Source organism: Anneissia japonica, unplaced genomic scaffold (genome assembly GCF_011630105.1).
Source record: "Anneissia japonica isolate Jap-2015-1 unplaced genomic scaffold, ASM1163010v1 scaffold1594_len1068242_cov183, whole genome shotgun sequence".
NCBI lineage: Eukaryota > Metazoa > Echinodermata > Crinoidea > Comatulida > Comatulidae > Anneissia > Anneissia japonica.
The window spans coordinates 533,099-557,133 of NW_022722535.1; the positions used below are offsets into that span (position 1 = coordinate 533,099).

General features: G+C 35.0%; 1 protein-coding gene across 2 annotated transcripts; it reads right to left on the bottom strand.

Annotated features, from left to right (window-relative positions):
• Positions 1-4,443: 4,443 nt before the first annotated feature.
• On the bottom strand, positions 4,444-22,882 carry LOC117111931 (isthmin-1-like). 2 transcript variants are annotated; one of them, XM_033254975.1, is made up of 6 exons: positions 22,231-22,882; positions 21,520-21,778; positions 12,095-12,596; positions 8,460-8,603; positions 7,044-7,094; positions 4,444-6,679 (listed from the first exon to the last, which is right to left on the bottom strand). In XM_033254975.1, exons 2-6 carry the CDS (start codon positions 21,625-21,627, stop codon positions 6,180-6,182), a joined length of 1,305 nt encoding a protein of 434 aa, XP_033110866.1. In that variant the 5' UTR covers positions 21,628-21,778; positions 22,231-22,882; the 3' UTR covers positions 4,444-6,179. The 2 variants fall into 2 exon arrangements, with proteins under 2 accessions (XP_033110866.1, XP_033110867.1); XM_033254976.1 differs by lacking the exons at positions 21,520-21,778; positions 22,231-22,882 and adding an exon at positions 17,024-17,398.
• Between the last annotated feature and the right edge of the window lie 1,153 nt (positions 22,883-24,035).

Below are 24,035 nucleotides of genomic sequence, written 5' to 3' on the forward strand. Positions count from 1 at the left end.
CCCATTTTCAATGTTAAAAAACCACTTTTTTTAAGGCTTTAAAGATAGTTTCTGCATTAGAAATGCCTGAAATCATAAACTTTAAAGGCTGATTTCTCATATATTGTTCTTTAAACAGCTGTGTGGTTAAACGCTTGTAACTTCTTAAGGAAATGTCCGATTTGAATGATTTTTTTTACCATTTTATAGCTATTATTTTACTCTCTAACACTGTATTAATAACACAAGATCGATTTTTGCGACGAGCGACTGGTTTGGCTTGTCTTTGTATAGACCATAAAAATAAAGCGGTTTGAGCTATATGTTTTGTTTTTTTTATTTTATGCATGCAACCAATAATTTGTTTATATACATGATGTATTTTGCTTAGTCAATGCCCCCCACCCCCACCAACCACCTGCATGGGAGTAGATGTGTAATTCACCTCTTGTGAACTTTTAAATGTGAAAATAAACCAATGGCTTGATTTATATTCTGTTATTTATCAAAATTAAAGAAACATATCAATTTGAAATGATAGCAGCCTGTCTAGTGTCCCACAGGCACATCATCTTCTACAATCCAGAGTTCACCTGCTTGTCCCATGGGTACGTTGACCCAAGTTGACGATAATGATTAATCGAGAAAAGATGCGTTGTCATTCGTGGCACTGCGTAGAATCATGTGTTTGCTAGTCCCATAGTCCTCCAGGACATATTTTAATAGTTCCTAGGAAATGCAGTAAATTATTTGGGATAATTGAGAATAACATTGCGTGTAATGATGTGTTGGCTTAGAAGGTTTTATTTGTTCAGACGGTGGCTAGGATAGTGATACAAATAATTTGATATAGTTATTCATCACTTTGATTGTGAAAATGTTCATGACGAGTAGAGCAGTGCATTGGAATTTTATAATACATAGTTGCGTTGCATAACTTGATAGACTTTTAAAAAAGCGTTGATACCTTGATGTGTAGGAAATTATTAAAATGTGATTTGTGATTTATTGACAAGATGAGACTTTTTTTATACCTTGTTTATTTATTTATTACGCTTCATCACTGCACAAAGAAAACGAATACAATATAAAAATACAACGGACAGCAGCGAAAAGGAAGGGGTGAACAGGTGACAAGCATCTCTGTCTACATCCCCCCTTGAACAAATAACTTCACAATCAAAAATGCAAAAAAACAGGGAAATATGTACATATATATATATATATCTCTTATACACATCTAGATGTGTATAAGAGACAGCCATAAAAATAAAGCGGTTTGAGCTATATGTTTTGTTTTTTTTATTTTATGCATGCAACCAATAATTTGTTTATATACATGATGTATTTTGCTTAGTCAATGCCCCCAATGCTTTAAATTTATATACTGTAATTAGGAAGAAATATACATATCTTATTTTTGGAGATTTCAAGGCAGTGGCGGGCGTAATGAAATAACAGAAAAACTTTGATTTTTTTTTCTGAAATTTCTATTTTTTGTGGTGATGGGTGCATTAATAATTGGGCAAAAATAAAATGTTATTTTTATTTGTAATCATCATTATTGGCAGGCGTAGGTTTCGCTAAACAAGGCATAAAAAAGTCTCTTCTAAGCAATGAAATTGCATTCACATTTCAAAATATAGGTATACTGTATGTATTTTGCATTTTATAAGTGACCAAAAAAATGCATTCTGTAATTTGATTGGCTGAACATTGGTATTTTGTAATTTAATTGGCTAGATATTAGCATTCTGTACAGTGATTGGCATTTGATATTGGTATTCTATACGTTGATTGGCTAAGTATTGGCATTGCACACCTTGATTTCTAAATTTTGGTGTTCCATACCTTGATTAGCTGTTGTCAGTCCATAATTTAATTGGCTAACTGTTGGCGTTCCATACCTTGATTTGCTAAGTATTTTCAATTCATATTTTGATTGGCTAATTAATGGCGTTCCATACCTTGATAGGATAAATTTTGGTGTCCTTTACCTTGATCAGCTAAGTATGTGTTTCATACCTTGATTGGCAGGCCTTTACGCGGGGAGTGGGGGAGGTTCGACGGGTGCATATACATCCCTCCAAATCCCTCCAAATTACCAAAGGTTCACATTTACCAGGGTAGAAAATTCAATCACCCCTCCCCTAAAATTGTCAACATTAATTTTTTTTTTTTAAATATATATATATATATATATATATTCAAATTTAAGTGTGAGTGTGCCATCTCCAGCCATCTAGAGGTGCCATAATCGTAAATTTTCTTACCTCAGCCCCAACCATGGTGCGGCTGAGGTGTTATAGACCCTCAATCTGTGCAAGTCCTTCCCTTTTCCCATGTATTTTAAATTCCAGATTCGCCACTGAGAGTGGCGGATTCAAGGAAGCCCAGTTGTCCCGTTTCCCCCCCCCCCCCCTTCTCAATTTTTCAAGATCAAAATAAAAATTGGGGAAAAAAGAAAAGGATATTCAAATTTTATGACACTGCAAATTCCGGCCATAAGACCTCAAATTAGTAAAAATGACTATCTCTGCCACCTCGATCCCAGTAGGGATTTTTCCCCCTAGGCGCCACCCCTGGAGCCGTTTCGCAGTAATAATCCTGCATATTGAGGCACAGAGCTTTAGTTTATAGAACATTAAATTATTTTACTTGTCGTTGGATAATTTTTTTAATTTTTGTTTTACGTTTCTTTAGGTAACATTTGTCAAACATTGTTTTTAGATGTAAAACGTTACTTGTTGTGAAAAATGTTTTCGATATAAAATTGGTAGATTTTTTTATATAAGATGCAGTACATTTTGAGATTGTGTGTGATATATTTTACTTATTAGTGCAATGTCTTAGGCCTACACTTTTATAAATAGTTGGCTATATTAGTATATTTTCGTTGAATAAAAACAAATTACAGATATTTCATTGCTAATGATATTGTTATCGTTTTAATTTAAACGTCGTTTACCATGAAATTGACCTTTCCATGAGGTTATAAAGGCCTTTACTTGATTTCATTTTTTAATAAACTGTTGATTGACAGTGTTGAGTTTACAGTATACAGTAATAAAATACTGTAAATAATCTTTAATGACTGTAAATTAATAAAACTAGAATTCAGATAACTAAAGTACCTTTCGCCCAATGGCTACGCACTATGATTTGTTTATTTTTAGAGAGGTTATCAACAAAAATTGAATTGCTTTAATAGTGAATTGGCCTAGTACTTCGAATTGTCTTTCTATCTTATAAAACGACAGTATGTTTTTCTTTCCATTTTAAAAATGTTATATAGGTCGCTAATGAAACTATAGAAGTAAATTCATGATTCAAAATATACTTTCAGTTATGAGACGCCATTTCCATAAAGAGATAATGTGGTTTATATTTTTTTTAATACAATATGTTACTCGCAAAATTCAATTCTTCATTCTGCACCATCCCTATGGAACGTGAAGTTCGTCATTCTCCAACCTTGATAAACTGCTCAAAACTCACCCTTTTCAATTATCTATTCGCTAAGTGCGCTGTGAGACCATCTGTGTAAGAGTGCTAATAAATATTGAAATTATTATTTGAGATCCGTCCAGTATAGATCCTGGATATTTAACTTTTTTGTTTCCATGAAACACATTCTGTGGTTCTTTTAATAGCAAAGATTATATAACTGTGTAAGGTCTCATAGAAATCTCATTTAGTATCTTCCGTTTAAGAGCTTTTGACGGCTGTTGGAACTGTTTATACTACCAGATTATCTCCCTAGGTTGTTTTAGAAGGCTATCGGCGTTGCACGTGTCATCGGATTAATATCAACATCACACGACTTATTTTGTCTTTGAGGTATAACTAATCACTGCTTAGTGAAATAGGCAACGTACTTAGGTTTACGTATGGACACCTAGTATCTTCTAATATACACGAATTGGCCCCATAGCCATGTTTTAACTCATCGATAGCCACGCGTTGACGTTAAATGTCCACGCGATGGTGATTTGGGACCTCTTGGAAAGCTACACACTGGAGGCAATCCCTGGAGGAATCGTTTGTTAATCATCTTCGGGAGTAAACGCTCGATATAAATAAATTCATAAAATATATTTATTTATTTTAAATAAACCACATACCGTAGATTGCACACACTGATTATAATGATAATGAAACTAACAATGGATGCAAATTTCTGGGATCTGCTGCCAAACAACTATTCGTCGTGGATATTTTTATTTTACTGTAAACCTACTGTTGGCATGCGTATAGCTTAGCCTCAGTACCAGTAATTTCATGGAAGCTTTGGAGGTAGGCCTGAGATATCATTATTTAAATTTCAATAGTGAAACAGTGCCACCACCTGATCCACCACCAACATTCTAAACTTATAAATAATTGGAATAAGATCTAGTTTATGATATTGTTCTTGAAATATTCATTATTGGCACAAAAGTGAACGAAGACAACATGCAGTACTGACGTTTCTCAATAAATACCAATGTGTTTAATGATTATTTTTCCAGGCAACGTATATATAATATATAAAATAGTACGGTAACAAATTGTGACCTAAAAGGCGTAATAGTATTGAGACCTACATGCATTTCCAAATTTTATACCGTAATTCAATACCGTAACTATAGTAAATGGGTTGAAGTGATCAATGAATTGTGTTTAACTGGAGTTTGAAGTGTCTCACGATATGATGTCATATATAATTTCGGGTCCATTTGTTAAAACCTGCAGAGCACTGTAATTGGGTGCAATACATTATATGTAATCTATACGCGACAATGATGTACTTTTTTGCAAAGCGAAAAAAAAAGGTGTTACAGATCTCTCTAAACTGAACATATTAAGGCACATATCCATGTCTCGGCCACCCAGGAACAACGATTAGTACAACACTGTGAGAGGGCGCTTAGCATGACCTATCGACGGAAAAGTGCTTCCTATGTTTTGAAATGATGTAATCGAGCAGTCACTCACAGTTTGTAATTAACATTTCGAGCACATTCTTTTGGAGGCCTTTGCCTTGATGATAAGTTTGCAAACGCCTTGACAATACGTTTGAAAACACGTCTAACGAATGATGTAATAATACAGAATTGTTAGCATGTTACTAATATTATGTCAGAATTCTTTTAAGAAAATATACTAGGATTAATATACCAACATATAGCTCATTGTGTTAAACATAGTGTTGAAAATGTAAAATAACGTTTACGACACTGTCAATTTATTTTTGCAAAAACATTAAACAATGATTCAGCTTTCTTTTATACTGTATATATTGATGAAAATGATAATTTTCTGCATACAGTAATACATTTTTATTAGCGGTGTAGCGGCTAATATTGTAGCCATTGTTTATATTACTGTATATAAATTTAAGACAAAAACAAGGTTTTTAACAACACACATTATATCAATATTAGTTTGTTTAAAGTACATATGCTAAGATATTTCCAACGATGAGTGCGTGTATCATCCAGTTCAAATGCTGTTTAACATTGCTAAATAATTACAAATTATTGATAATATTATATCAAGACGACATTAGACAAGGTTATAACATGAATAATAAATGTCCTTTGAATATGTTTTCCGAAAGGCAAATACGTAATATAAATGTAAATCTATATTTTCACCCACGTGGTGATAGTTGAAATATAAAATGTACATTTTGGCTTTTTTTCATAATACATAATATTTACAGAACGACTCTGAATACCCTGATTTGTTATAAAAAGCGCCCTCGTTTGACATTGAAGAAAATAATTTCGTTGGCGGCGCGCCTGAGATTTTTTCAAAATCATTATTCAACTTTATTTTCGTACCATGCTGATTCTCTGACCTACTTCAAACTTTCATAATTTCAAAATCAAAAGATGAAACGAGAAAAGGCTGGTCAAGATAATTCCGTCAACACGGTATGAAAACTGCCAATAAAAAAAAATGGAAAAAATGAAGAAAAAAATAGATATAACCCGTTTGGAATACATGACGTACGTAAAACGAAATAATGAACTGTGTGAAATTTGTCGTGTAAAATATCTCACACTGTTGTCAACAATTATCAACTACATTACGAATGTAATGGACACATTAAAATGTACATAACGATAAACATTTTAATGTATCAGGTACAAAGTTTGTGGAATGGACTTCAGTCTTGTTTTGGCACTTTCTCAAATTAATACGATTTGATATTAAAAATCCGTGACTTGTTCAATATACCGAATCATATCGGAATCATTTGGAAATTCTCGACAGCCAGCTTTATTATTTGGAGGTCGAACTTGGTTATATTTTGTCCAATCGCCTTTGCAAATAATCCACGGAAGAATATCAATTTTATAATGCAATTCTTCGGAAATTTTTGCGCTAATTAACTGCGGGGTGCCAGCTCCCGGCCCACGCGTTATCAACTTGAGTTTATCGTTGTAACAACATTGTTGAGATGCTGAACTAGTGGTATGCTCAGAGTGAAGCGAACGAATACAATATTTTGCAGTCGGTTTGAAGATATCTAAGTGGTCTTCTTGTCGACTGGCGTCTTCCCAGTTAAACCACGTTTCACTCGCTTCATCCCATATAGCACCCGTATCGAAGATAGTAGTTGGATATGAACAGGGACAACTCGGCAGACTCTCAAAATATGGCGTCAGTTGATCCTTGCATGCCATCCATTCTTCGCAGTTATCTTTTTCTGGAATAAACGAAAATAAAAACCGGTATCTAACTATGTATGCATTTATTTCATTACAGTGATTATTTAGCTTATTAAAGCGTTACAGAGCAAGGCAAGTTAAATATCTAATAACACTCGAATGATAATGACACTGGTATAAATACGAAGAAATATGTCTGATCATATTAGAAGTATTTTTGTTGCTCTTAAATTCGTCTTTATTTTACTTTCTGTTCGGAAGTTTGGCTGTATTATACATGACTTTACACAGACCAGTACGGTCACAAAGCAAGACCTTAGACTGTTTGAGACACTCAGCAAGAAGGTTGAAAAAGTAGACGCTGACATGAACTTTCTAAAAAATGTATGTCTAAGTTCTTACCTGCAATACTGACAGGAACTGGACTAGTTTGGTAAACCACTGACGATGTTTCTGATATATATAATTTAAAAAAAAAACACTAATCAGAACATCTAAATTCTAAAATATGTGGTAAATGTCATTCATAATCTTGCTATCAATAGGGCTATATGAATATATTAAAATATTTCCACTTGGTTTATGGACTTTATTGGCTGTCCGTTTACTATTTTAATTCAACTTATAACTGCTGTATAAGTCACATACACACTTATTTTGGCTAGTAATCAATTTAAGATTTTGTAAACATTCAGCAAATCAAATGGAATTGCTTTGGTCCGTATCTCATTTGGGATGTATAAATGAAATATGTTACATGTTTCATCACTTATTATTTATAGTTGTCACCGGGTGTCCATCTTTGATTGATACAAATAAATCACTTTAAATCTACGTTAATGGTTTCACTAAACCTCTGTGAATCGCTGATGCTAATAATAATGTTGTTGAATGCTCTGAAGGAGAGTAACCCTAATCCCTAGAGGGCGGTAATAATTAGATTATTTTTACACATCCATTAAGAGAATTGGATTGAACGCGAATCAATTTAATTGCATGTGTATCGATGGCATAATAATAGGATAAGTGTAGTTGACAGAGTGGATTGAATCAAAAACACCACAACTGCTATCTAAACTGAATCGCATTAACAGATTTGATTTGTGACAGTCTGCGCAGTGGCAAAGTGTACACAGGTGCGCCATTTTGGTTTTATACTTCTTTTCACCTGTCTAATCCCAAAAGGCTTTAAATATAAATTGCAATAACCACAAATAACGTGTTTTCACTACTCAAAAATAGCTTAGCTCCAAACGTTCATGGTTAAACATTTGGCTTTAATATTGTCGCTATGCCGTTCAATTTACTACCGTACCTAATTTGGCGTCAGTTTTGCAGGTTTAGTTTTCATGTCTTTAGTAGTTCTGTTGACCCTTATGTTTTCAAATTTCAAGGAAATATTTTAAATAAGTATATTTATAAATAATAATAACAATAGTTTAATCTTGATTGAGTGCATTTTGCTAAAAGGCTCAATGCGCTTTACATTAGAAAATCAAAATCTGGAATTAAGCAAAGTATATACTTTTAAAAGATGTGTTACTGATGCTGTTATTGTATATTTTCATTTTCGCTGATATAAAAAGCATAGAGGCCCTGTGGATTAGTATTGCTATTGTTTTTGATTATGTTGTTTTGAAGAACATGACATTGGTTTCCGGTGGACTGCCCCATCCACCAGGGTCGAGTCCCAACAGGTCCAGTCGATTTCTGAACCAATTGAGTTAATTTCCTACTTTACAGGGCATCACACACATACTGTGCTTTAACGAGTGAGTCAGTCTAGTTTGTGAAGTTTCATTTCATTTTTAATCTTACCAGGACATGGTTGGAAATCACATTCCTGGGTTTCTGATGCAACGCATCTCGTAGAATAGCAAGATCGTGAGCGTTGCCGCAACCCGTGTCCGCACGATACAGAACACGCTGTCCAGTCACCCCACGGGCCTACATTATCTTGCCCTGAAACACAAATAAGACATTCTAATTCAATATTATTTTTAAATATTCGGTATCATTCTCAATAATGGACGAATTTCACGTAAACTGACAACCTTATTGAAGTGTTTTCACAGGTAATTAAAGATTGTTGTTAAATTCACTGTCAACAACTTCTGAGAGCCTGTTATTTGCATAGCCTGAGTGCGATATTTGTCGAGGCATTGTTGCCAGCAACTCACATGGTGAAACGTAAAGCCCCATAGTACATAGAACCTGTATTGGAGCGCACCAGTCCGGCATCAGGTCCCACTTCACACCCACTCTCGATGCCAAATAGAAACATTTCCATAAACATTGAAACAACTCGATCTCATCTAATATTGACAGGAATTCATCAAGCGCCTACTTCAGTAAAACTTTCTTAAGACGAGTAAATATGTACAGATTAAAGGGAGCGTTCTTGGTGATTTTTCTCACTATGGTCACTTCAGAATGAACACTGGTCACTTTATTCGATGGTCGTTAATACTAAAGACAAATTTACCGTTTCATTGATACATATTTATCATGCAGAGAACAGGCTCCAGCTTAAATCGTACAAGAAAAATAATAACGTACCACCACCGATTCTGTTTATATAGTCTTGTGCAATAAAAAAAAATATCGCCACGCTTCTGATTATATCATGACTAGTTTGACCATTCTCTTAAATTACTTTTGATTTTATATCAAGTAAATCTTAATATTGTAAATTTGGTCGTCAAAACTAGGTCATATGTAGGTTATTTACTACTGAAATTTTAAACTGATGACATATTTCTGAAAAGACTCATATTTCATTTTTAATTTATGTATTAATATGCTGAAGTGAATATTTAGGAGAAAATACGCGGTAGTTCGATAGATTACGGTACATTTTTTTTTAAGAACCCAAAATTTTGCCAAGATTAGTGTTCTTATTTTGTTATTACTTTACACAATGTTCAAACATAGAAAATTATTATTGTACAGGAGTATACACTGTACTGGAATGTAGGTAAAAGTTGCCCCGGAAAAATGGCCCCTGAAAAATAGGCCCCAGAAAAATGGCCCCGGTAAAAAAAATGGCCCCAAATGACAGGTACGGTAAGTACCTATTGTAGGCCTACTGTTTTACATATAGTCACCTACACATAAGGTACAAATGTTTGTTTTTTTGTTTTGTTTTTTTTTTCTATTAAAAAAAAAATAAAAGTCTCATTTGACGTTTGATGTTTTACCTCAGCCCCAATCTGTTCTTATGTTGTTCTTAATTTTTAAGCAATTTCTGCCTCAGTGTTCTTATAAAATGTGTTCTTATAAAATAAAAAAAAAAGTGTACTCTGGATCAGGATTTGCGTGCAGCGTGGATAGTTCCAAGAAGATCTGACTTGCATCCATTTGTCGGAAGCAGTCTAAAGTCCCTGGATAGAAACCCGCACAAGCCGATCACCCAAGGGGTTGAAGAAACATCCCGGCCTTTCATGACGGTTTCATAATTACTTAACCATAGTTTAATTATTTGAAAATTAGAGAAAGAGAAAACAGGGTAAATGACTCGTTAATCGGCAATTTCTGTTCAACCGGACTTCCTGGATCCGGTGTGGACGATGGTGCAATATCATGCGCATCATAAAGTACGGTTACACTGTGCGTCTTTCTCTAATTAATATTTGATTTGGCTGTATGAATACGAAATTAAACGCAAATTAGGACTATTCGATTGTTCACATTGCATTGTATCAATTTTGTTTATTGGCGAATGAAATAACTTGACGCCATGTGCGTAACCAAGCTCACACGGTCCAATTTCAAGCTATTTTGCAACCTAGAAACACAAATGATTATAGATAAACACAGCAAAGGTATTAACAACAATAATGGATGGATACCATTTTGTTTGTCGGCGCCGTGATTACTTCATTATTTTACCGCAAAATATTTAGACCTCTGTAATTAAAACCTAACGAATAAAATGTATGGCTCTCAATATACGATCATCAATTGGGTGTGAAATTGTATGATTGAAAATGGCAAAATAACCGGTTATATTAGTCGATAATAACTAGCATTCATCTGTGATGTGGGTCAGTGATCAAAGAAGTCGTGAACCCACGTCACAACCGCAAGGATGGTGGTAGCGGCATGCCGCCGACTACTTTTTCATCAGATCGATGCAAGCCTAAAAGTAGCGCGTGCTATTACGTAATATAATAACTTTCTGTCGATACAGTGTTTATGTTTCAAATAATATTTATATACATTTTCAATAGTTAATAAATTATTGATATAAACAAACCGAAATAATTGTTAATTATCGATATTCGGAGTATTGTATTTGTATTTGACCTACGCCCTTCATAGAAACACGCAGAGTGACGACAAATAACTACAAGCCCACGCAAAATGTCTCGATATTATGCGTATTATGTGTCCGCTATTGATCATAACAATGTTCTAAATAAATTGTTGTTGGGTGGGGGTGGTACTGTACGGTAGTGGATTAGTGCAGGTCGGTAATATATTAGGAACAGCGGTGCATCATAAAACATGATGACAAAATTAACGAACTTTACATGTCAATGCCTGAACGAAGTTCGTTTTACCTTTAATTGTTACTGTTAAGGAAATAGTTTAAATCAATATATAATATACAAATAAGGTTTAGTGGTCTGAATTTCAGAAGCGGTCAATGAACTGTGAATCACCGTTTCATGTCACGTGACAATAGTTGAAAGAGAGGTGAATGCGGTCGTGAGGGCCAAGATCAATCAGCCTCTTACTGGTTATGGTCGTCACGAGTAATCACTGTCAGCTGGTATTCATCTTGACCACAAACGACTGTCCATTCATGCTCTTGTCCACATTAGAAGCAATAATACGGTAATAGTTATGATTAGGTTGACCTCTGCAAGAATCTTAAGAAAGTGTACTGACCCCGAACAGATATACGCTGTGATTGAAATCTTAGTTCACACGCTTTGTTTTCATAAGTAAAACGAAACGATTCGGAAACTCAAAGTGTATGTGATGAGCGCAATGGATAGAGGGTGAGGGAGAGTGCTATCGTGGTGTTACAAACATATATCATCACTTGTCAAATTTCATACTTCACGAAAAACATCCAAAACATTTGTAACATAAGTAGAATCGTTGACATACTACATGGCTTTGTTCTCTTATAGTACAGTAATGTAATACACAAACCACACACACGCTCTGCACATGCATTGCATGTACGTACTTACGTATATGCACGTCACCCGTTTGTACTTTAAGTATGATTTCCATAAAATCGCTACAAGCTATTGACGAATCCTTTAGGCGACACTTAATTGGTCACATCGAAAAGATTCCCCGATTGCGTCGTCGGGGACAGCTAGTACCCCAACGATTTCAGTTACAACGCTGCAGTGACAGTTAGCGATTTTATGGAAACCAGGTTTTATTTCACGCCACGCGTGTACGCATGGTAAAGAATTATCTTATCTTACCAGTGTTTGAGTTGTAAACTTCTGCATCATTGTCCGTCCCACTTATTACTTCAATTGTTATTTCAATATTTGGGTTTGGTGTCGTAAAATTCGGTATATACTTGCTATCAAAATTACCGACCATCTCTGCTAACCTTTTCAACAAAAACTCAGAATTACTCTCGTCAAGAAGAACCGCGCTGGACCGCTTATTTCTTGTTTGCATGTTTTCCTCTCCAATGGCATCAGCGTAATAATCATATGTATAATAATCTTCAGTGTTTATCGTCTGCACATCGTCCATGATACTGTCCCCTGATACTGATTCCCCTAACACACTATAACTTATGTCTCTACTTATCCGATATTGCACTTTTAAATGATTGGATGAATCTGTTTGCCTATCTTCAGAATTCTCATTTATATGAAAGTTTTTATAAAGTTTCATTTCATTTGTATCTTGAGGTTTCAAGAAACTATTTCTTGTTCTGTCATTCTTTGATGTTTTCGGTAAACTGACAATCTATGGAATAGAAAACAAAATCATGTTAAATTATAATCATCAAATTTACTATTAGGCCTAGGCCATGATATGGAGCGTCAGGAACACCATGCGTTTCAGAAGTAATAACTTATTGGTTAAATATTGTTATACGTCACACAGATAGGGTTTTTAAATTATTATACTAATGATGATTTTTCTTACGTCTGCATGGGTGTTTACTTTTCGTAACTCTACTGCAGACAATGCAATTCCTCCACCCCTATCAAGCCTAGTTTTGACTTAGTTTATAAAGCATCATATAATCATTGTTGTAAGACGTTACCAGAGCTGCATTCACTGGTGTTAAGCTGAATGCATTATTGGGGAAAATTCAATTAATAGCCTTATTTGCTTACTTTTTATGTTTAAAGAAGTTTATGAGTTTTTATGAAAATTATAATGATACTACGCCTAATATTCGGATCAAAGCAATGATGTCTTAATGAAGCATTCATATTTTGCTGAAGATTATCTAAGAGCTACTTCCTATACTCATTTTTGATTACTCTTATATATTATTATTCACTATTATATTTATTGACCTAATTTTTAATATTTCACGCGTATATCAAATTAACTTCCCTAAATTATTAAGATAAAAACCCGGCTTTGAAATCATCTTTGTCTAATTCGCTGAATGATTTCCAAGAAAGAGAAAGCGATACGTCTCTGTCAACTCCAATTTCATCTCAACATTCTTGCGAACGTTATATTCCAAAATCTTAATTCATCTTTTGGCCTCGTGACCTACAATTTGATGTAGAGGCCTGTAATCATGTTGTATTATGGAGGAATTTGTATATGGTCTACATATACGTCACGTGGGAGTTGGTGTCGTGTGACTCCACAAAATTTAGAACCAATCACAGCACCGGTATAAGATAATTAACATAAATAATTTTTATTTAATCAAAATATGAAAGTATGTAGGCCTACGATCCCGTGGATATTTATGGCCTAATGACAAGTGTAATTGTCCAACTGGGAATTGGATCCACGATTATGTTTTTATTTAAGTTTTGCAACTTGCAATCCATGTTTCAGAATAGAACATATTATGCAAACAAAAATGATTTAATGTTTCGCACGTACTTTTATCCATACTATAGAGTAGTATGTGCCGAGGGCCATGTGTGAGTTCCGTTGGAACCAAAACGTCCAAGCAGAGATTGCGACCCCCGAGGAGAGGGTAATACGCAGGCAATTAGATACACAGCAGAAGCGATATTTTCTGCTGCGAAAGTTAATAGGAACAATGCCTCTCAAGACAATATGCTTCTTGAAAGCTACGAGCATATTTTGCATAAATGAAAGCAACTTCACAGAGTGCGGGCAACAAATCATGCAGACGATACTTTTGTGATAATCTCGCACACAAAAATTCAACACTCCAATAGGAATATGCAATCGTTTTACAGAAACACCGGTTATTAAAAAAAACAAAAAAACAAAAAAACACGCCGAATTTGCAAAGATATACGACTTTACGATGTAGTTCGGGTCGATGTCGGCTTAAATATAGAACACTTTAAAAATGATATCTATTTCAATACAATTTAAAACACATTAGCTCTTCCAATTGTATTTGAACAAAGTATCAATAGGCCCGTCCGCCTAGCACCTCCCTGATACTGATAGGCCGAATTAATGCCTAGAATTAAGGTTTAAACCCCCAGCAGTACTCTACCAAGGGCCTTGTTTCTGAAGGTTAAAACGGCTCATTTTATATACAGTGCACCCTCTAATTCGCGACCACTCTATTTCCGAGACCCCTCTAATTGGAGACCACTTTTTCAACTTAAAACCAAATAACAATCGTCAGTTGTTTAAAGCCAGGCTCCTGAGGGAAAAAATTATATGTTGTACAGCTGATTTTTCTAAGACACGAAAACATTACGAAAAAATCGGGAGCGGTTAACGAGATACATATTTTTGAGTAGACCTATTTAAAAACTGGGGGGGGGGAGATGGAAAAAAGGAGAGGTTACGCGCGCCTCTCCTCCCCCCAGTTTTTATTTATTCAAATCTGTATTTCATTAACCGCTGCCGAGTTTTTCGTGAAATATGTTTTTTGTGTCTCAGAAAAATAAGGTGTATAACATATCAAACAAATATTTTCCTCCGGAACTAATCCTTCAGGTGGAGAACGAACCCCGACACCACCCCCAAGTTTTCAAGCCATAAATTGGTTTTGAATTGGAGGCCGAACTGTACTTTGTATACTTTCTTATTTTAATAATACGCCTTTTAGTTTAGTTTACCACATGTAATAAAACATCATTAATAGGCTATAGCCTACATACCAGTATATAGGATACACATCATCATGAAACGTACTTTGATTTGCTTTATTCGATACCCAACACAATTATCATCAATAGACACAAAAAAAAAAAATAGATTTAACTGTTTAATAGAAGAATTTTTTATGGAAGTCATATTGATGATATCGGGAACCCACGAAATCCAAACACAAGTCGTCACATTTCCAGAGGGTTCATTTAATTTTATAGTATAAATATAATCTTTTATTATCCTGAATTTTACCATTAGCTGCCCAGGGCCCATTTACTTGTTATCACCGGATGTTGTAGTGACCAATGAATAAAACCATTATAAGTCTGTTGTAAATGAATGATGTATGCGTGTTTCACAATCACAAGCAACCACTATTCATGTTAAATATGCCTTTCTTCATTATTATCATGGTGGTTGGTATTCCATCCTTTCCTGGCATCGAGTGGTTAGTGTTTCAATTGAGTGTTTGACAAGGGTTCCAATGTATGACTTTCGAATTAATAAATACACGTTTTTCACGGTAAAATGCTAAACCGTAGCGATCTTTTATTGAATTCATCGAATTAAGACATGCGTTACAGAATAAACGCGTTCAAGCGTGTGTAACGTGAAAACAGTGGATGTACAGCGGGAGGTTGCATGGCCATCACGCGCCTTTCTCGTCTATTGTCACCAGCGTTAGTGTAGTTCCCAAGTCTTTTGTCCACCACTCTGTGACAGGTGACCTTAATGTGTCAATCAAAATCTTACAGTACATTATAGCCTACCTCACGTAAGTAAAAAATAAATATTTCGCAGTAGTGATTAAATTTAAGGAAAGAACTGTAGGCTCGTGTGTACTCCTAATAATCAACGAAGAATAGGCCTAGTACTGTATAATGATAATAAAATAATAATAAATAATGAAACAATAATTTAATAATAATAATAATAATAATAATAATAATAACAGTTATGTTGATGATGTTGAGTTGATGATAAATTAATAACCATAATAACAATAAATATATTTAAAAATAATAAATTAAAACTAAGTTAATTATGAATTAAATTTATAATAAATTAATACTAATAACCATAGTAATAGGATTAATAACAATAACAATATATATTTAAAAAATAATAAATTAATACTAATAATTATGAATTATTTATAATAACATGAATACTAATATTAATAACCATTATAACTATAGTTGATAACAATAATAATTAGTAATGCTTTTATAAGAATATATAGCATATTAAGACATAATAATAAATTAATATAAGCATTTATATAATATAGAAATTGTTATGCTTATCATATATTATTGAGTCTATTGCTTACGTCATCCTCTATAATCGTGTCGTACAATATAAGGTTCAGTTCTTTCAAGGTAACATAGAACCATTTGCTGCTCCGAACTTCACGCACATATCCAGCTCATGAACGGACTGCTGGGAAGTTCGATAACCCAAGTCCCAAGGAGGCGAGGAATTTACCTTGGAACATTGAAATTCCACTAACATGACCGCGGCACCCTTTGAAGTTGTAAAGGTCAATGAATAAGACAACCTCTATGCTTTATACTCATTATCAACTACCCCTCACCTGTGCAAATGAAATGCAATCCCATGCGTAGGCCAACGATTGTAAGACTATAAATATAATAAAGCATACGATACTTAATAGCTATTCCGCATGATTTACAGTCTGTCTCTTATACACATCTAGATGTGTATAAGAGACAGCTAGTACTGTTTGGTTTTTTTGTTTTTTTAAATAGCTCCTACTACCTGCAACCTTTTTCAGTGTCAACTAAACATAGGTCTACAACAGATCTTGCATAATAGTTTGGATGAACCTTGTAATCGAAACCATTAATATGGTTAAAGATATATACCATAATTAGTATATGAGGTTTTGTTTATTTCTGTATAAATATGTAATTCTTTTTTAATTGTAATACAGTAGCCAATTGTATTTAGTAGCCAAGTAGTTCACCGCATATCGATAAGCTTTGGTTTCAAACATTTGCGGTTCTAAGGTTTCCGGAATGTTATCGAATACCGTGCCCGTCGCGTGTTTGCCTAACCATGAAAGTACATTTCAGTAAAGTAAATACCTTTTAAAAATGAATAATTTCTTTAAAGTAGTGAACTTGACGCCATATCGGCTCCTCCTAAAAACCAGCGTGGTACTGCTGCCATACCAATCCAAACCGTCAAGACATGCTCTTGTCTGGCGCCTACTTTGTACGAGGTATTCCACGGGCGTGAGGATTTGCTTGCGGCAAAGTATTCGATGACAAACTTTTTATTGAAAATTTTACGAATGTCTGAATCGTCCACAAAGAATACTTCACACTTGAATACAAAATCCCGCAGAAACATTTCTTGAGCTTCGCATGTCAACAATAGCGAACCATCATGAGACCCAATAGTTGACACTCTCTTCACACCAGCCAAGATATGACGTTTAATGAAACACGATGATTGACAGCAGGGAAGTTGACAACTGAATGATTGGCATTTATGTAGAAATAATAATATAGTTTATATCGTTTATATAATTCACCCCTCTTTTAGGATTTCATGGTACAGTATAAACAGCAATGCCATCGGACGCGTTTCATTACACAACAGTCGTTGTCAGGTAATTGAACAAAATTAACTACTGCGAGTTAAGACATTTTGGACAACTAGTGGAAAAATATGATAAACTTGTATGTCAATATTAAATTTCCTTCCCCTCCATCCAAAATATAAAAGGAGGGGAAGGGTATAGGATGCCCTCCTCCTGTCCAAATAATATCCTGGACGCAACATGTAGGTTTCTGGGACCAAATAGTATTTAATAATAAGTTAACAATACATTGAACAAATTTCTTAAACCAGCATTATTATGTAAATACTGTATAAGTTAAATGCAATAAAGAATTAAATATAGTTTATACACCTCAGTGTTGATGCAGCCTAGGGGTTATTCACCCTGAAACTAGCTAACGATGTTTGAGTGAGCCGAACAAATTCCATTTAGCTAAAGAAGGTCATTTTTTCAAACCTAATTTCTGTCAATTAAGGGAGTGCTCCACTCACTTACTCCCAATTCCTGACAGTCCAGCGATCCCTATCTCCAGTCGGACTTTCATGCGCAGGCGGCATGTCGTCATTTTAGGGTGGCAGACATTCCGTAACTCGCACTTTTGTAACTCTGCCGTGAACAGTATGTAACCAAATCATTGAAAGTTACAAAATCTCGAGACCTCTCCACCCCCGCCTCCCACCTCCCCACCCCCACCTTTTTTATTTTGAGGGGGATGTTTCTATTCCTCACTCTCCTTTAACTTAATAGGTAATTTGATTCATAAATACTAGATTTTTATCATTTAATTTGTTTATTAGGCCACAGACCGTATATACGAAGGCCTTGTACATTAGGCCTAATTTACCACAGGCCTAATCGAATCACGGTTGTATAAAAATCAGGAATCGAAATAAATTTATGTGTCGCAGTATGATCGCCCCATTTCATCACAAAATAAATATTTTATTAATAAAGGCCTATATAGGTTATAACTTGAATGTGAGAGATACTATAGTAATCTTAAGTAACCTCAGACACTCGTGGTATAATATTACGGTATTTCCAGTAGACTGGATAGTTTGGGTATCAGTCGGTCGAAAGGGCTTTTTAGGAATTCTGACCAATATTTCAGAGTCCAATAGCCTACCAGTATTTATTAACCACAATTTCAGAAGCACGAGTGCATTGTTATGGGTGCGCGTCTATAATAAACCAAGGACTTAATTATAACGGTACAGTACAGTTACAAGTCCTTGAATAAACTTCCACCGTAGATGCGTCGTTTTTTTGTCTGCCTATTAAACTCATAAATGGGTGGGGTTTCAAGGAATGGATAACAAGTTATTACAGTAAGCCCATTTAATCCCCTTCCTTCATATCTTTACACATTTTATTACCCGGCCGGTGTTTGGTCTACGACTGACCGTCAAAAAATGGTCTTTGGCGGCATCTTCTTATCTGGAGGAGGCGTAAATCATCAAGACAGTTGATTTGTTTTAGCACTTAATATCTCATCCGATGACCCGACCGCGGCCTACTGCCGCTCGTGCTTAAAAGTTCCTTTGATTAGAACCAGGGATATTGTTTGTGGTGTATTAAATTGTCTTTTCTCTTTGGCGTGACCATGTTGGTGATTCCACGAATTAATAACTAAACTAAACAAGAAATAGGCCATTCCAATGGGTTGGCAGCGGGCACTTGGTCTAATCGGTCGGTCATCTATCATTGACCTTCATCGATCAAAAGCTTCTAAAATGATAACACTTACAATCAGTACAACAAAAAGGCAACCAGGATGGTGTTGGTGGTGGTATCGTGTTAAAGGCAGGCTCCGGAGGGGGAAAAAATAATAAGTTGTACAACTGATCTTTCTAAGACAGATAAAACGTATTTGACGAAAAACTCGGGAGCGGTTAATGAAATACAGATTTTTGAATATTTAAAAACTGGGGGAAAGGGAAGTAACCACCACCTTTTCATCTTTTCCACATTTACGTCATCTTTTGATGCGGCAAGAAGAATGTGGTCGCTAACGCCCTACACAAAAGCCGAGTGAATAACATTTGAAAATGGCATAAACCGAACGATGCCGTTTATTAATCCTACGCAATGATTTTGTGAGTTTTTATGAGTTCTTTTTTAAACACTAATTCGTACGGTAGTTTTGCATTTTTCTTCCTCGTTTTGTGGTAGGCCTATTCATTTTTATTATCAAAGCATTTATACATCATAAAGTATGTTATTGGTCACCTTTTCTTGAACTGTTAAATATACACAGATAGGCCAACTTCATGTTGACTCACTGGGACAGAAAAAAAAAGGATGCAAACTGAAAATTAAGCTCTTTCAGACTATGCCGCCAATCGCATAATCCACGTTTGTAAGTGTTTTTCTATAGGCATAACTATTCTACAGACAAGAGAAGGGAATGAATAAACAGGTCAATGTAATATATATCATTGATAGAACCAGGTTGACGATATCTGGAAGATGAATTCTGAAGATGGTCCCTAATGATGAGGAGATATCAAGTGAGACAGGCACGAGGTATTTGCCTCACTACACCGGAGGGATACTCCACGTTTTGTAAACATTTTATAGCATGTTTTTAGTCCGCGCATCAATGATGTCAAGTATGTTGGAGAATGGTTGGAGTGACGAACACATCAGTGTGGACATCCATCTATTCGCACGTCACTCTGTCAAGTGTTGGAATGACGAATTCATCAGTGTGGACATCAATTTATCAAATCGTCACGACGATTATTGCTATGTAGCCTATACTATTACTACTACGATACTGTATTTATCATGATGACGTTTACTGAGAGTATACTATCATTAGGGCGCGCTTTTTTTTTCTTTTTTTTTTTTTGGTTAGTGATTTCAATAGTAAAATGATAATAATGATGATGACGATGATGGTATAGCCAATTTCTTTGATCAGATCGATGGATAATTTTTCAAGAATTTCACAGTAAATCGTCATATCCAAGAGCCTTGACCCTTAGCCTTTATAAATTTGCGTTCCCAGTAGATGTTAAAAATAAGTTCGTGTGGTGAAAATATTATAGTAATAATTAGCTAGTTTGCTTCATCTTATTCTCGAAATGTGCATATACAGTAGGTAATATACTTTAATAGTGTTTATACTGTTGTGTCATAAGAAGGTAGATGTATGACTCATAATACCTGGGGTTGGTTAGTTAGGACTATGTAGTGTTCTAGCGGCATGACAATCGCTTTGATAGCGAGAGGTTACAGGTTCGAATCCCACCTGTTTCATGCAACATTTTGTTGAAGAGCCATGCTTGTTACGATTGCATGATCATGTTCCTACTACTGTATATTCAAGCACTGTGTTTGTATTATTTATCTATTCATTTCCTACTCGAGCACTATTATTATTATTATTATTTATCTATTTGTATATATTACACATATATACATATAATATGTATATAAATTATATATATATAACGCCTTTTGTTATTCCCTCCCTGGTCATTCCCACATAAAATAAGAATTGTAGAAAGCAGTTCCACGTTGTAGTATATATCCATAAATTGTAAAAGAATATTGGAGCATGATTGGAGGTTCACTACAGTATGTATATAAACTGCAATACAGAACTATAAACCTACTCGACGGAGGTCGCCAATGTCACTCTTTCAACTTGACATCACCTAGATATGTGCGGTCAAGCTTATCACCATTGTCATCGCTAATTGCACAGTATTAGTTCAGACTAATGAGACAAACATTGCACTAATTAGAGCACTACCCATTAGCCCATTGATGCCAAGAAATCTGAAACAAACGCTTCGTTTATGTTACAATATTGACGTAGGTAAATTCTTTTTGTAGTATAGTTGTATACCAATACTACAATACAGTAGATGACCATACTACTTTAAACTATAGTACGATTTTTATCATCAAAGACATGTGCTGAGCAATTATACATAGATCTACTATCTACTGATGAAGAACATGGAATTTTTTTTTTAATGACCACAAAACTAGAAGACTTACTTCTAAACTATTATTTGTTGCCGGTGAGGAGACAAACATGAGAACGATGAATGTGGTAGCTAGTAGCCAGAGAGTACACGCGGGACTAAGCCCGTCCGAGGCCATCATATTTCCAACTGCTCTTGATGCTTTACTCAGGCCTAACTTTTGTCAGGTATCGTCTTGCTACTGGGATCGATAGGAAGGCTAAAGATGTTTCAGTATTTTCCTTGAGATCCGGTAATACGTCCAGGATAGCCTCCGGCCATCTGCAGCTGATCTAGTTAGTAAAGAGCAAAGAAAAGACATCCACTGAGAAGTGTAGCTTATTGAGTGGCCAAGTCTTCTGTGCAATATTTTACAAGTCAAGACTTCTAAGCCTATAACAATGTTTTCAGCTCCGGGCTAATAATTCCCGACGAATAACGCTGCTATTTGGTTGTAAACAAACGCTTAGAATATACTAACGTAGGCCTGCCTTGTACCATATTTTTTCATTCATAACAAAATCATAACTAAGCCTTTGGAATATTCACAAAATTCAAAATGTTTATATAATGTATCCAAGCCGTCTTCCGTGTAGCAATGATTCTAATGACTGCGACAGTCTTCACCGAAGCACAGAACCAGAACTCATGATTGGAGTTTTTAAATCGTGACTGAAATCAATCCTAGTTTCGTAATAATATATGAATCTTGATGTGGCGAACCAGTGAATAGTTTATCAAGTACCTCTTCAATAATCACTGTTGGTGTGCTGGTGATCGTAGACCCATGCTTTCTATCTCTTGATTGGTTAATAAGTCAGGTGTGCTTATAGTGTGTTTACGATGAATGCAACTATTGTAAGGCTCTACACTTTGCGAGCTCACTACACGCATTGGTCAAATATAATTCGCCTGTTAGCCAATCAACGTCGGGGTAGGTATTAGGCCTTAACCAATGAGATTTCACTGAGGGCGATAGGGAACTGATTGCGGGAACAGAAAAAAATCAGACAGGATCATTCACTTCTTTGGTGATGGTAATTTTAAATAAAGTTAATGATTTAATTCGTAGTTTAATACATAAATTAAAACTGTCGTGATAAGAAAATTTGTCGATAAATACAAAAAAGTTAGGCCTAAGTAAAAGTGATAAACGATTACACTTTTTTCTATTTGAAACGTAAACATCAACGAATCATATAGAAATATAAATAAATTTCTTTGTTGCGTTATATAGAAAGGGTTACTAATACTTTTAGTAAGCGCTCATTTTGCTTTTATATTTAGAAACTTGTTGAGTAAATCAATACTACAAGTTTGATATATTAGCTCGTTGAATGATTGATTGATAGATTGATAGATAGATTGATTGATTGGTTGATAGATAGATAGATAGATAGATAGATAGATAGATAGATAGATAGATTGATTGATTGATTGATTGATTGATTGATTGATGATTTATCTATTATGGTATATTTTTTGAGTAATAATTACATTATATCCACAATATTTATTTCCAGAGGGGATCGGTGTCACACTAATGCATATCCATGCTTAATTAACAGGTTATAATGATAACATTGTAATAAAACAAAATATATTCAAGATATAGACAATATGACTGTGCGGGTCATATACGTTAATAGCACGTGTGTAATGTGTTAATGTGTACATATATGTTTCATGTTAGTTCACTAGCGATGAAACTATTCTTGTTGTTCATTTAACTTTAACCAGTAGCTGACTATTCGCGTAAAGGTACCGCCATCCCGAGGGGACCCATACTTATAGTTCTAGGCCGTTTGTCCATAAACACTAAGCTTCGGGCTAGAGTGGTTACGATTCCCTGCTCGATTGACGTGGTGATGTTGATTGATGTAAAGGGCCTTGGTTACCTGAATGGAGTCTTAAAATGCAGCAATACCGATGGGAATTGGCAAGAGAAAGCTCTGTATAAAGTCAGATTGTTGACTTCGATGTATGTTTACTTTTGTTAAGGACGTGTTAAGTTAGGATCTGTAGTAAAGTGTTTGTGTTGTTAATGGCCGGCTGCTACCGTTTTAGTTTGTCAAGTGGAAACAAAACGAAAACGACAATGACAAATACTTTATTCACTTATTTTTCGACAAATTTCGTTTTACTCTGTTACAAATAGGGCCTACTACAATATTGATATTAAAGACAGTGTGAAGATACGCCCAATTCCAAACAATTTATTACCACATATATCTAGGGTCGAAAAGTTTATATTCTAACATGGTACACCCTTTACCAGATCGTTGTTTACTGTCATTTTTGGGAAGTTTGTATTTTATTTTCAATAGGTCGAGCATCGAGTAAGGATCAACGTAGGAATCAGCGAGATGTTGACATCCCAAATAGTCGGGATTATTCGGGATTACTCGGGATTATTCGGGGGTTGTGTGGATTAGAATTGTTGGTAGACCGTCACGATTTCCCAATTATTAAATAGCAATATCGAATGAACCTTCAGAAGAATGTTAATTCGTGGATACATGTGGATTATAAACAAGGTTAAGAGTAGTG

Excerpts from the sequence above, each read along its gene's own strand:
- LOC117111931 (XM_033254975.1), bottom strand. The coding sequence starts at position 21,627 with ATGATGGCCTCGGACGGGCTTAGTCCCGCGTGTACTCTCTGGCTACTA. Across the intron at positions 12,597-21,519 it reads CAACAAATAATAGTTTAGAA|ATTGTCAGTTTACCGAAAAC; the intron begins GTAAGTCTTCTA and ends TCTATTCCATAG. Across the intron at positions 8,604-12,094 it reads AGTTTACAACTCAAACACTG|GGCAAGATAATGTAGGCCCG; the intron begins GTAAGATAAGAT and ends TTTGTGTTTCAG.